The 14,938-nt window shown below is 38.8% G+C and overlaps 1 protein-coding gene across 1 annotated transcript; it reads left to right on the top strand.

Moving 5' to 3' along the window:
• Positions 1-270: 270 nt before the first annotated feature.
• On the top strand, positions 271-14,459 carry LOC126820942 (arginase, hepatic). The gene is made up of 9 exons (XM_050549162.2): positions 271-458; positions 6,521-6,593; positions 7,060-7,166; positions 8,227-8,492; positions 9,279-9,335; positions 10,064-10,168; positions 10,745-10,821; positions 11,747-11,806; positions 12,453-14,459. Exons 1-9 carry the CDS (start codon positions 399-401, stop codon positions 12,611-12,613), a joined length of 966 nt encoding a protein of 321 aa, XP_050405119.1. The 5' UTR covers positions 271-398; the 3' UTR covers positions 12,614-14,459.
• The last annotated feature ends 479 nt before the right edge of the window (positions 14,460-14,938 follow it).

Below are 14,938 nucleotides of genomic sequence, written 5' to 3'. Positions count from 1 at the left end.
AACGTCCACTCGACATAAACTAGGTCAGATTTGATAAACATAGTCGGGTTACATTCTGCGCTTATTTTCACGCGTCGCTTGAGTAATAAGAACTTACGCTTTGTTGCGCTTTTACCTTTAATTACGTATGGAGTAAATGGCATAACTCCACCCTCTCCTAATATGGCATCTACGCTTGTATTGAGCTTTACTAAACCAAGTTTGACACGGTTGGTTACGCCCCCTTTTAATTTCAACAAATCAAAATCGATTTCAGTCTTCGAATAGGAAGAGTAATAATTACTAGCCCCTTGATAAAATGTTTCAACTAAAAATACTTCCATCATTTCTGATATCTCCTTTGTTTGGAAGTGGACGTTTTAATTGGTAATAATAGTTCCAACACCTAGAGGGTCAATATGCCACGACAAGCCAGATCTAAAGTCGGAATATTGGGTATACCATTTTCAAAAGGACAGGTGAAAACATTTATTTAGATTCTTTTAGATGAAAACAAAATTCAGTTTTATATTCTTAATTTTTTAATACATATATTGTGGTTGGAATTGTTTAACGTCCAGCTTTTCTGCACCAACCCGGCTAATGAAGATGGGTGTACGCGCCATGTAATTTGTTGTGAGGGAAATGTTTCACGATGAGCGATGTTTCCGTCTAGTCTTCGTTGAAGATTAACTGTCAAGGATCTTTTACGTGCACGGGACCTCAGCTTTTTGTTTCGGGGGGTGGGGTGGCCGAATGGTTAGCACGTGCGCGCTGTATCATAAGGCCTGTCATTGAGTCAACAGGCGTAGTTTCGAATCCCCGGTTGTACGTGACAAGTAGTAGGGTTGCCTGTCCAACCTCGTTGGTTTTCTCCGGGTCTTCCGGTTTCCTCCCAAAATGGTCCAAACTTACGTACAATCTATATTCTGAATTAAAAACAGTGTTTGAAATAGAATTCGTTAAACCATTCCCTAATGTTTATGTGTTGCTTGAATGTTTAGTAGGGGGGTTGGATGGCCGAATGGTTAGCACGTGCACGCTGTATCATAAGGTCTGTCATTTATTCAACTGGCGTGGTTTCGATTCCCCGGTTGTACATGACAAGGAGTAGGGTCGCCTGTCCGTTCTCGTGTGGTTTCTCTGGGTCCTCCGGTTTCCTCTCATTGCTAAAGACCCCTACGCGCAAGCGAATTATTCAAATTATTGAAATAAAATTAAACCATATGTTAGTCCCGAAATATAATTTCAAATATAATTACACGGTAAAAAATTAATAAATTCTCTTTACACGGGGGGGGGGGGGCATGGTTTCGATTCCCTGGTTGTACGTGACAAGGAGTAGGATCGCCTGTCCAATCTCGTGGGTTTTTTCCGGGTCCTCCGGTTTCCTCCCACAGCTAACAAGCGAATTATGGAAATAAAATTGAAAAATATGAAAGCCCCGAAATGACCTAGTTTGTGTCGAGTGGACGTTAAACCCCATTTCTCTCTCTCTCTCTCTCTCTCTCTCTCAGTATGTTAGTATTTTTAACAAAAATCGTCGATTTAGGACTTTAAATATCGGTCAGTTACCGTTGTGTATGTTCTCAATGTAGCCAGCAAGCGTGACATTCGATTGCAGAAACTCTAGATGAAAGTTTTTGTATAATTTCCGCATGTTTTGCTTCATTTCAAAAGATAATATTTTATCTTATTTTTTTGTTTAGTATGGTTTTTGTTTTGATTTATAATTACATTATTACATTATTCAGTGCATTGGTCCGCGAAATGTCTTAATCCGGTCGTGGGCAAACATAAAGGCACTGAAGAGAAAGAGAAGGGTGTGTGTGAAGTAACTCCGCAGAAGTCGTATTACCGACAATAACGACATTTTTAAACGTTGTGCGAACACGTCGCGTTAAAAAAACCTCTAGTCAGAAAAAAGGTAATCTAAGAGAGAGAGAAATGGGTTTTAACGTCCACTCGACACAAACTAGGTTAGGTTTGATAAACATAGTCGGGTTACATTCTACACTCATTTTCACGCGTCGCTTGAGTAATAATAACTTAAGCTTTGTTGTGCTTTTACATTTAATTACTGTTAAAAATAAATGTAAAATTACAGTGAAAAATATGTAATTTCTTTAACATAACGCTGTCAAAATACCACTGCATGTTTTTATGCTATACATTTACAGTATTAGTGAGGTAACATGGGATTACTGTAAAAGAAATTGGTAAATTAACGATAAAAGTGTAGTTTTGCAAGTTAGAACTATATTTTTATTACACTCTGTATTGGTACTGTTATAGTGTATCTTTGTATATGTTTGATTTAGTCGTTCGAATGGGACGACAAACCGAGGTCCCGTGTACACATTGGCGTGCACGTAAAAGATCCCTTGACAGTTGGAATTCCATATGAGTAGGCCGTAGCGCCACTACCCGGGCAAAATTTCCCTCATAGCACACTGTATGGCGTATGTCCGTCTTCATTAGCCCAGTTTAGCAGCAGAACAGTAGGACATTAAACCTCATTTCATTTTCATTTCTTGCATATATTTTATTACTATTTAATTTTAGTCAAAATAGCCATTGACCAATGTCCGAATTGATATATCGCTAATCCTTCAAGCCGTTTAACTGTTGGGTTTTAATGTAACGATATATATTACGTAATTATAGTTAACACGCGTTCTTGCTATGTCGATATCTTCTTCTGTATTTAAACATCTGTTTCCTATGTACAATTTAACGTTTCTGGTCAAAAATTATTGTACAATTATTTTAATTCTAAGCTTGTATATATGTTCTATATTCTACTATATAAACTTTAGTATGGTGACCTGCTCGCACTAGCGATACCTATCTCGTTATTGTGATCGTTAATCAGTTAACCAATATCTGCAGTCAGAAAAAAAGGGTAATCTAAGCGAGAAAGTGAAATGCGTTTTAACGTCCACTCGACATAAACTAGGTCAGATTTGATAAACATAGTCGGGTTACATTCTGCACTCATTTTCACGCGTCGCTTGAGTAATAATAACTTACGCTTTGTTGTGCTTTTACCTTTAATTGCGTATGGAGTAAAACGCATAACTCCACCCTCCCCTAATATGGCATCTACTCTTGTACTGAGCTTTACTAAACCAAGTTTGACACGGTTGGTTACGCCCCCCTTTCAATTTCAGCTAATCAAAATCGATTTTAGTCTTCGAGTAGGAAGAGTAATAATTACCTTTGGACGTCAACGTCAAAACCATTTATCCGGATACGTAACCCTTTTAACATTTCGATTCAATGTTTTCGTTAGGTGACCTGGTAATCTATTGCCGTTCCTTTAAAGGTCTATACGTTATTTTGTACACTAAAGGCCTGATTTTATCCAGACACCGTATAATACAGCTTGGGACACCGGGCATGCGCAATAAATACTATCAGTGAAGACTGGAATGACCAGACGTTAGAGATTGCCATTCAATTAAGACTTCTGGCGTATTTCGCGGAACATAACTGATTAGAAATTATATAAAAACAGAAACGATTGAATGTAAATCAATTTATATACATTCATATTACATAATTATATGCGTTGGGGCTATACTATATACCAGAGAACACCGGAAAACAACCGGAAAACTACCGGAAAACACCATGTTATACTGAATACCGGAAAACACACTAAATACCGGAAAACACACTAAATACCGGAAACCACCCTAAATAGGTAACCCGGAGAAGGGCGATGCTATAAACCGGAAACTAACCCTAACCCAGGCACACAGGGGACCAGGCACCCGCTTACCTATTTAGGGTGCCAGTCTCCGGGTTACCTATTTAGTGTGTTTTCCGGTATTTAGTGTTTTTCCGGTGTTTTCCGGTATTCAGTATAAAATGGTGTTTTCCGGTTGTTTTCCGGTGTTTTCCGGTATATAGTATTGCCGTATGCGTTGTGACCCATTTGCGTCAACGTAAAAGATCCCTGGTCATTCCAGTCTTCACTGATAGTATTTATTGCGCATGCTCTCCGGATAAGAATATGAGATCACCATTTGACACGATTTGTGAAATACGTATAGCCTCGTTTTTCAAGTCCCTTGTTACAAATGGCACTGAAACGCATTATGGTACACGATTCGTGTACCAATGGTACTATGTTTATATTGTCTTAAATATTGGATATCAGAAGCCCATCCTTTCCTTGAAAAATAATTCGTGTTTTCAATGTCGAATTCATATCAAAATACAAATGATGTGTCATTTGATAATATTAAAAAATAAGCCATGACATGCATGAACTCATTGATGCAAGCAACGCCTTCGGAAGGGGCAAACATAGTCAACTCTTTAGTGGAATGTGAGCCGATTTACTGCATAACTTTCCTTCTCGATTTAACGATTAAATGGATAATCGAGACTATGCTGTTTATTGTACTGACTTTAGTAATGATGACCTTTAGCAAATTGCCTTTACATTATCTAGTGTTTAACTGTAATAGTGAGAACTGCCAACTCGGTACCGAATCTCCCATAATGTATCTTTAATTTTTCACGAAAACTCAATACCCAATTTTTAAGTGACAACACGAAAAAAGCTCTAAAATGTAAAAAAAAAAAACACCAAAATTAATTACAGTGGTATAACAATCAAAAATTCGTTGACAGCATTCAAAGGGGATTTTTACAAGTTTCATCATATATTACATTTACAAAATGAACAGCAGGATATACTCATTGGCTCTGCAAATACAGAACGACTTTGCATACATTAGCCTACACAGGCACAAGCACCAATAAAGTCATTGGGATACTTTTGAACATTGAATTGCGGAGCCAGACCATTTTTGGATATTTCACAGCCAAATTGTCATGGTTCTAAATGAATGATTACATTACCAAGACAATGATGTACATGTTGGTAGTTAGAATAAAAATATGATCTTAACAACCGAGCGGTATCTCTCATCCATATTCCAGCACCCGGATTCGAAATGAAGTTAGCAAACATATTCCTAGCGCCAATAAAAAACCTATCTACGTGTATTATATTTATCACGATAATAATTATTACCTTTATATTAGAAAATAACATTTTAAGACACATTAAAGATACCTTCCACGGTACAAACTGAGCGATCTGATGATATATTTGAACTAAAAGCTTAATCAAACTAAAAAAAATTTCAAATTCTTCTCAAAACATTGTATTCGCGAGGAAATACCCTACGCAATAAAAAATGTATTAAAAGAAGTCATGTTTGTCAGTTTGTGTCACGTGACTTAGCTGACGCGGCACCATCGCGTGCAACCTATGGCGTCGCGTATGTGTAGGATGGGAAGGATAGCGTTTTACCCCAAAACGAATTGCAAAAAACCCCAATAAAGTTTGGTTCAATTGTGAAACTACGGTGTCGTTAAATAGATCAATGATGAATTACTTCCCTTTTGTGATACGGCCCGTGATACTAGGGTGACACTATCGTCTAGGCCTTTCTTCGACTTCACGTTGTGATAACTATTTCTATTGATCAATTAAGTCTGAAACACTGTTTACGTTAACTATGTTTTTATATCTTTATAACATCCATAATACAGGAAACTACGTACACAGCTATGACATTAAATATAAGCTAAATATGGTGTTCTCTTCGAATAGGCGCAAAATTTCTTTAGAAAAACTGCCTGTAAATTGTACTTTGTAGAGTATATCTTGGTGTTTCTAGCTTCTGCACATCTAACTTGCGGCAACTTTAGCAATTCATCAAAAACAACCTAAATTCATGATTAAAAGGGGACCCGAAATTACGCAAGAACATTGACTAGTTTTGGGAGCCCTGAAACTACAATACTCCTGTTCAGCCCATCCCTAAAAAGGGAGGGGAAAGATGGGATGTTAAAACGTGTTGCAAATTTCTGCAGTACTTGATTACTTTAATCATCAGTAGAAATTCGCTATATAAAATAACAATTTGTATATTATTTTACAGCTACAATAACGAAAGAAAAGTTTGTTTCCGTTTTATTCAAAAAGCAATATATTGTCATTTCATGCAGAAATATATGGTGTTAAATAGTGTATGCTTTAAATTATTATATAAATACAACACAACATAGGCGGCTTATGAAATTTTGCAGTCTAGTAGTTTATTCATCCCTTGATTCTGAGAAATAAAAAACATTTTGCCACCAAAGCTGGTTTGAATACTGATTGATGCAAATTAACGTACCCTTTTCTGCGTGCCCAGTTTGCGATATTTTAGTATGTTTACGGTAATAACATGTCTTAAAATGCTTCTATTATAAAAATAACAATTATTATCGTGACACATATAAATATATATATATATGTTACAGTCAATGTCTACAATCAGGCAATGTGTACAATGCCTTTGTAACCCTAACCCCCACCCTAACCCTGGACCTAGCCCCAATGCTTACCTTAACAACCTACAATATCGCCAACAATCATTGTTTACATCTGGCCTTAACAAATAGATTTAGCCACTCCGGTTTAGTTCATGTTTTCTCCATGTGTAGATTGTTTGTTTATTTTCTTCAGCCAAAAGGTGGCGCCGAAATGGGACCAGAAATATTAAGACAGGCTGGTTTAGTCTCAAGAATAAAGCGCTTCGGTAAGTCAGCAAAATTGTTGCATTTGGGTTGGTATCATTTCCCAGATCCTATAAATCCATTTTGGCGTGGTTTTCTGCAAACACTGAAATTCCAAATCGAAATTATTTTACAGAACCTTTCCCAGTAATTAAGCTAGAACGTGTAGACAATAAACACTTTACGGTATTTAAAATGATATAGCAAATACTATATAATGTCTGTCATTGAGTCAACTGGCGTGGTTTCGATGACCTGTTCAACCTGGTGGGTTTTCTCCGGTTCTTTCGATTTCCTCCCACTGCTAAAGACCCCCTACACGCAAGTGAATCATTGAAATAAAATTGAAATAAATTAGATTATATGTTAGTCCCGAAATGACCTTGTTTATGTCGAATGGGCGTTAAACCACATCTCTCTCTCTCTCTCTCTCTCTCTCTCTCTCTCTCTCTCTCTCTGTTGATAATGGAGATATTTTGTTATTTTTAGATTATGAAGTTGTAGATCACGGAGATATTGAAATAGAGTCTATACCCGGAGATAAACCGGACGGTAATGTTAAAAACCCAAGATCTGTTGGCAGGGCTAATAAAAAGGTGTCTATTTATTTACACAAGCTGATTAAAACACAGATCCTATTTCGTTTCGTTTTTTTTTTTTTAAGTTCAATTTTTTTTTTTTTTTGTCTCTCCTGCACTAGGATCTTGAAGAGCTGTTATATAACAGGCGTTCTGGATGGCTTGAGGGATTAGCCAATGAAACCATCTGTTACGGCGACTTCTTGGTGTGTCATGCACGGAACTGTGGGTAAATCACTAGAAACGTCAACGCTGATTGATTAATCAATGTCTGACGTCATAGGGTCAAAAGCCGCTCGTACATCCCCGGACGAGACCTCTAGTACAAGTTGTCCGATCTTCATCTAGTGTAGGCCATCGAAAGTATAAAAAAAACGAAATGAAATATTATAGATCTCTTTTCTATTTACATGTTTTATAATACAATTTCATTCGTCGCACATTCCGTGGTTCCCCCTTGTCAGTGATGTAGGACGGAGGACCTGACAAGGACAGCTGTCTAGTCGTTCGGATGGGACGGAAAACCGAGGTCCCGTGTACACATAGGCGTGCACGTAAAAGATCCCTTGACAATTGGAATTCGATATAAGAGAAGGCACACTGTATGGCGTATGCCCAGTTCGCAGCAGAACAGTAGGATATTAACCCCTATTTCATTTCACGTCCCACATTCCTTTAGCAAGCCGTGGTGGTTCAGTATGGCGCTGGCTCCTTGAGCTGCCCGAGAAAGTTCCTCTGGAATTTCTACTCTTCATTTAGCTAAGAAGATTCAACTGTATTTTCCGACGTGCTTATTTTATTTCGTCCTACATTTAATGAAGTCGTGTAATTCACCCCGTTCTGCTATAGATTTCTTTAACCTTTTTCAGTAATCACCCTTGGTTACTAGTTAGGCACCGGCGCGCAATGCAGGGTTCGATTTAACTTTAAGTTGTTTCCCCTTGTTAGTGATACGGACATGTCATCGGATGGGCATATTCCCTTTACATTATCTAGGTTTTAACTATTATAGCTGCCAGCTCCTTTAACTATTCACGTATATTTACGTACAACTTGGCATTTTATTATTTTTTTTCAGATTTCTGATAAAGTAGCATCGATAGTGAAGAGTAAAGAATTGTGTTTAAATCTGGGAGGAGATCACAGTATAGCAATTGGTTCTATACATGGTCATTGTCGGGCGGAACCTGGTTTAGTTGTTGTGTGGGTAGATGCTCATGCCGATATCAACACCCCCCTCAGTTCCCCCTCCGGTAATATGCACGGCATGCCCCTATCGTTACTGGTCAAGGAATTGGCTGATAGGTTTTCACCCGTGGAAGGCTTCGATTGGTGTAAACCGTGGTAAGACACGCCTTTTGATCATTTTAAATAGGGAGTCATCAAGGCCGTAACTATCCCAGAGCAACGAGGGGGGCGGAAAGTGTTCTCAGGGGTGCTGTAAAATTAACAGACAATGTATATCTATTGTTTTTATGGTCGACAATTTTTTCACACAGGGGGCGAAACATTTTGCAGGGGGGGGGGGGGCACGACAGTTGCTTTCGGAACGGTCTGTAAGTAACGGACCAAGTCCTCTGATAGTCTCTGTCCGTCTCCATTAAGCTGCAGTGTGACAATATCGCTATACCCCACCCCTGGTTTAAGCCTAATTGTGGGATCCTTACCTTCTATTTTTCACCGTAATTCCGCTGACACAAGTCTGTCGGAGACCGTTCTGAATGGCTCTGGGATTATGATGCTAGTTCCTTGGGCTGCTCGAGAATGTTCCTCTGGAATTTCAACTCTGGTTTTTCGCTTGTCATTGGTGCATGACACAAAAGCGTCTAGTTGTTTGGATAGTACACAAAACAAGGCCCCATGTAGGCCTATATAATTAACTTAACGTTAAAGACTGCTCGACACAAAATTTTTCATCGACGTCGGACCTGACCGTCTTTTTGTGTTTATATTTGAAATCAAACAATTGTAAATCTGCTAGCAGTAAAAGACAATTTGGACTTGCATATGCAATACGAAATAAGAGTAGAGCGCGGCGCCGTAGTCTCGGTCACCCAGAACCTATAGTCTTCAACATACGGAGGGTCTAGAACACTGATCTATCATTTAATGTTGTATTGTATGTTGCAGCATACACGTTCGAGATATTGTTTATATTGGACTCAGAGACGTGGATGAAGGGGAAAGGTAAGTAAAATAATTGATAATTTGAATGATAGGTGGGTTCTTCTGGAATGTTGGGTGGGTTCCTCTAGAGACCAAGTAGGTGCATCACTTTTAGGAGATGGTGTTGTCGAGTGTTTTTCTAAGATGAAAAATGCATAACTTTCTGAGGTGATATTGTGGAGGGTTCTTCTAAAGATAAAGATGCATCACATTCAGGAGATGGTGTTGTCGAGGGTTCTTCCAGAATGAAAGATGTATCACTTTCTGGAGATGATCTTGTCGTGCGTAGCTCCTACTGGAGATCGTGTTATGATGGGTTCTTCTATGAATATAAGATGTAGCTCTTACTGGAGATCGTGTTATGGTGGGTTCTTCTATGAACATAAGATGTAGCTCCTACTGGAGATCGTGTTATAGTGGGTTCTTCTAGAAATATAAGATGTAGCTCCTACTGGAGATCGCGTTATCGTGGGATCTTCTGTGAATATAAGATGTAGCTCCTACTAGAGATCGTGTTATCGTGGGTTCTTCTATGAATATAAGATGTAGCTTCTGCTGGAGATCGTGTTATCGTGGGTTCTTCTAGAAATATAATATGCAGCTCCTACTGGAGATCGTTTTATCGTGGTTTCATCAAGAAATGTGGGCATATTTCGTTGATATGATCATACTTTTCATTTGATTTACGTTTATGTTTTAAAGTTTACTCCCTCTACAACCTTTGATAAAGTGATTTGACGTATTTTCAGATGGATTATAGATCAATTTGGCATACCAGCTTATTCCATGCAGGAGATTGATAAAATGGGAATAAAAGAAGTCATGCATCAGGCTCTTAAAAATCTTGATCCAAAGTAAGTTCTATCAAAGATCAACCATAGCATTGCAGGGGCGGATCCATGATTTCCAGCAGGGACGGGTCCAGAAATTTAAGATCTCCGGCAGGAAATGAAATGAAATGGGTTTTAATGACCTATACTTTTGGCGGACAGCAGCTTTTCCGCCTGGTGGTTGGATGGCCGAAAGGTTAGCGCTTGCGCGTGTTATCATAAGGTCTGTCATCGAAACAACTGGCGAGGTTTCGATTCTCCGGTTGTACGTGACAAGGAGTAGGGTCGCATGTCCAATCTCGTGGGTTTTCTTCGGGTCCTCCGTATTTCTCCCACTGCTAAAGACCCCTGCGCGCAAGCGAATTATTGAAATAATTTTGAACCATAGTGTGTGTCGAGTGGACGTTAAACCCATCTCTCTCTCCCCCTCTCTCTCTCTCTCTCTCTCTCTCTCTCTGATGTGTAGAATATTAATATCTTGTCGGTCACTTTTTGCAGTACTTTGAGCCTTAGTCAAGTTTTATTCATATATTAGATTTCAAAATTTTCACCCATCAGTGGTATAACACTATAAGTATATATGTTGTTTTTTTTTGACAGTGGTACTCGTCCAATTCACCTGAGTTTTGATGTTGATGGTCTGGATCCAACTATAACACCTTCTACAGGAACACCAGGTATCACTTTAACATCACAAATATTATACTTTAAAATGACCAGATGAATGAAATTGTGTTTTTTCTGCACCAACTGGGCTATCGAAGACGGATATACCTCATCGTATTCCAAATGTCAATGGTTCTTTTACGTTCTTTGTGTGTACCGCTGGCCGCGTTAGAGGAGTGATTCTACTGTACATGGCACCTCGGGTGTTCACTTTATCCACACATCTAGACACACACTGTCCTTGTCAGGCTCTCAGCCTTTCACTATTGTCATGGAGATACCGCGGTGGTGGGAATTCCCGAGCTAACCCCGGGAGCGACCCCCCCCCCCCCGTTGTAAAGTCAGTGAGCCACCAAGGCTTCCCTTGGCTAAACTTCTTGGGCGAAAAACATATATTGTACTTTGATATTACGAACCCAAACCCCCTCGTAAGCAAGGCGCTGCTGTTGAAATACATGGTAACATGAATAACAGGAAAATATCGCAACACTTTAGAATTGCTCTACATTTTTTTAAGAGCAGATAAGATACCTTTTCATTTAGTGTAATTCCGAGAATACCAATATAACCGGAAATGACATTTCGAGAACGCTGTGGTTAAGTCCACTCGATACAAACTAGGTCATTTAGGGAGGAAACTGGGGAACCCGGAGAAAATCCACGACGTTGGATGTGACACTACTATCTTGTCACATATTAGATTTGGAATCAAAACCACGCCACCTGATTGAATGACAGACCTAATGACCTAAAGCGCATGCGTTAAACCATTCGATTTGGCCATCCAGCCCCATCCCACCCCACCCCCGTCATGGCATTTCGAACTGCTATAGATTAAACAGCATCATTGCCCAAATCTTGACCTTATCAGAAGCTGATACAAAGCTAGATGATCTGGACTACATTAAAGTTGTCATGTTTTATTTGTTTGTATAGTTTTAGGAGGTTTGAATATACGTGAAGGCCAGTATATAATGGAAGAATTGGCCAATACAGGTAAATATACTCTATCCATATATCTCTACGCATTTTACTTGTTATTATAAAGGACAGCTGTAGTCGTTGCCATGGGGATTAAGGCCATGTCCTGTAGGCCTTGCCAGGGGATAAGGCCACCTCAAATATATTTTCTAGTTTCAATTAATCTGGCCAAAGTGAAGGAGGGGGCGGGGCAGTCCCTGACCAAGGAAAGTTGGTCCCAATGCCAAAAGATACCCAGGCCGCCTCTGCCGAGGAACCGCCAGGTTAGCGATCCCGCGCCTTACTCAATGAGTTACCAAGACTCTGAAAGCATTGACTCATCCGACAGCAACCCTAACGAATAATATTATATGCCCTTTGATGCATCTAAGGAAATGAAATGGGGTTTAACGTCCTACTTTTTTTTGCACTGGGTTTATAAAGACGGGATGCCTCTGAGAGAGAGAGAGAGAGAGAGAGAGAGAGAGAGAGCGTACAACCGGGGATTCGAAACCACACCAGTTGACTCAATGGCAGGCCTTATGATACAGCGCGCACGTGCTAACCATTCGGCCATCCAACCCCCCCCCCCCCCCCCAGGGCTAATGAAGACAGGATGCCTCTAAGGTGTGCTTTATAAAATACCGGAAGTAAATAATGACAAATGTTTCTGTGTTTACAGGTCGCTTGTCAGCCATTGATATAGTGGAAGTCAATCCGTTACTAGGCAGCGAGAAAGATAATATGGTAACAGCAGAAACTACCATATCCGTTATTGAGAAATGTTTTGGTTCCAAGAGAGGGGGATACTATCCGGCAAGCTACGTCTTTCCTTCACTCTAACTCTCGTGGAAGTTATGTACCAAATATGGATATTAAAATATGTTAATTGCTCACGTTCATAAATTATGTACCAAATATAGATATCGTAATATGCTAATTACCCACGTGGACAAATTATGTACCAATTGTTAATTGCTCACGTGGATAAATTATGTACCACATATAGAGATTAAAATATGTTAATTGATCACGTGAACATATTATGTTCCAAAAATAGAGATTAAGAAATGTTAATTGATCACGTGAACATATTATGTTCCAAAAATAGAGATTAAGTAATGTTAATTGCTCACGTGGACATCATGTTCCAAATATAGATATAACAATATGCTAATTGCACAGTTTCTGCACACACTCGAAAGTTATAATTGGGGGTTGTGCACTGTAACTGCTATAATAATATTTAAACACAATATATATATATGTATACCTACCTTGTAGGTAAAATCTATAACTCTGGGATAACTGACTTAATAATTATATTTATCACCCAATAATACATTCTACAGTAGATATCGCTTGTGTGATAAATTTCATAATTTATGCTTTACATGAATTTGATTGGTCAGCTGAAAAGGAACTACTTTTTTTATTTTCAAAGAACAGTTCATTTTTTTTATTAAAAGTAACTTCTTTTTTTATTAAAAAAGAACTATTTTTATTTAATTGACCTTGATGGAAACGCTGGGTCCATAAATAAAAGACTTTGCAATGGTTGAGTTGTCAAAAAATGATGTATCACTACGCCGTAATGTAATCAGGTTCAGTAAAAGTGAAATCTATAGCAAAGCATTATATTTATTTATTTGTGCATGTGCCTCGTTTTTTTTTTTTACTTAATCGACTTATGTTGATATTTTCTGATATCAAAAAAAGACTCGTTGGAGACTCTCTATATAGTTTTGAAGGGGTTACATTTTGAAGTTTAGTGCTTGGGATCTAAAAAAGGTCTTAACCCTAAACTCTGGTTCAGAATCAGAGTTTCATTACATTTTACTTTATATCGTTGTTTTTTAATTACATGTATTTTTTGGGTGTGGTCAAGATATCTTATCGGCTTAATGTTGGGTTGTTCTACTTTTGTCAAGGAATATATCTAATTTTATTTTAAGCTTTATTGAATTATTCTTTATATTACAAAAAGTATTATCAATTTGTTATCATAAAATCTTAATTCGTGCAATTAAGTCTGCTAGCCAGTCTTTCCTTTCGCCATCGGTGCTATTTTCATAATCTTTTATCACTTTTCATGGTACAATTTTCCATTAATTCATCTTTCATTTCATAAGTTTACATGTTTACAATCAGCGTCGGGTTTACCTTTAGATAGGCCTGGGGCCTCAAAATCTAGGATTTAGCTATAGGGTTGATAGGCTAAAGTCTTGGTCCTCAAAATCTAGGATTTATCTATAGGCTTGATAGCCTGAAGTCTGGGGGCCTCAAAATCTTGGGGTTACTCGTCTTGGCAGACTGAAGTCTGGGGGTCTCAAAATCTTGGGGTTACTCGTCTTGGCAGACTAAGGCCTAGTGTCTCAAAATCTAGAGGGGTGGGGGGACCTCCAGCCAAGGTGAATAATATTTTGACACTGGCATAAGCATTTCTTACACGTACTGTAGACTTAAGTAGCTGTCATCATCCCCGGCCTTGCTCAGTTGCGTTTAAAACACACTTGCATCTCCCTATTGGGTGAGGACTCATTAGTGGAGTAGGCTAGCCTAGGGACCCTTTCCTCTAAATTCGGGATTGTTTACACTTCCTGCGTTTTGTTATTTCTCAATATTTCTGTGTATTATATATTTGAATTGGATTATGGGTAAACATTTTAATATACTATATGAAAATAAAATATACTAAAAAAACAAGATTGTTCATTCGTTCATTTGACGGAAGTCGTGGTGACTCAGTGGGTAAGGCACTGGCTCAATAACCAGGGTGTCTGGGGTTCGATCCCGGTATTGGCCGAGAAAGTTCCACTTGATTTTCCAGCGTGGTTTCCCCTTGTCAGTGGTACAGGACGTGGTGCCTGGCAAGGACAGCTGTCTAGTCGTTCGGATGGGACGGAAAAAACCGAGGTCCCGAGTATACATTGACGTGCTCGTCAAAGACAATTGTTTGACAGTTGGAATTCGAGATAACAGTAGGCCGTATAGCGCCACTGTCCAGACAAAATTACCCCGATAGGACACTGTAAGTCTGTATGGCGGACGCGTCTTCATTTGCCCAGTCCAGAACAGTAGGACGTTAAACCCCATTTCATTTCATTTGCCCATCGGTTCAAAGTAGAACGTTAAACCCCATTTTATTTCCTTCGTATGTCGTTTATT

This window comes from Patella vulgata, chromosome 5 (genome assembly GCF_932274485.2).
Source record: "Patella vulgata chromosome 5, xgPatVulg1.2, whole genome shotgun sequence".
NCBI lineage: Eukaryota > Metazoa > Mollusca > Gastropoda > Patellidae > Patella > Patella vulgata.
This window is presented reverse-complemented; position numbering and strand designations above follow the sequence as displayed.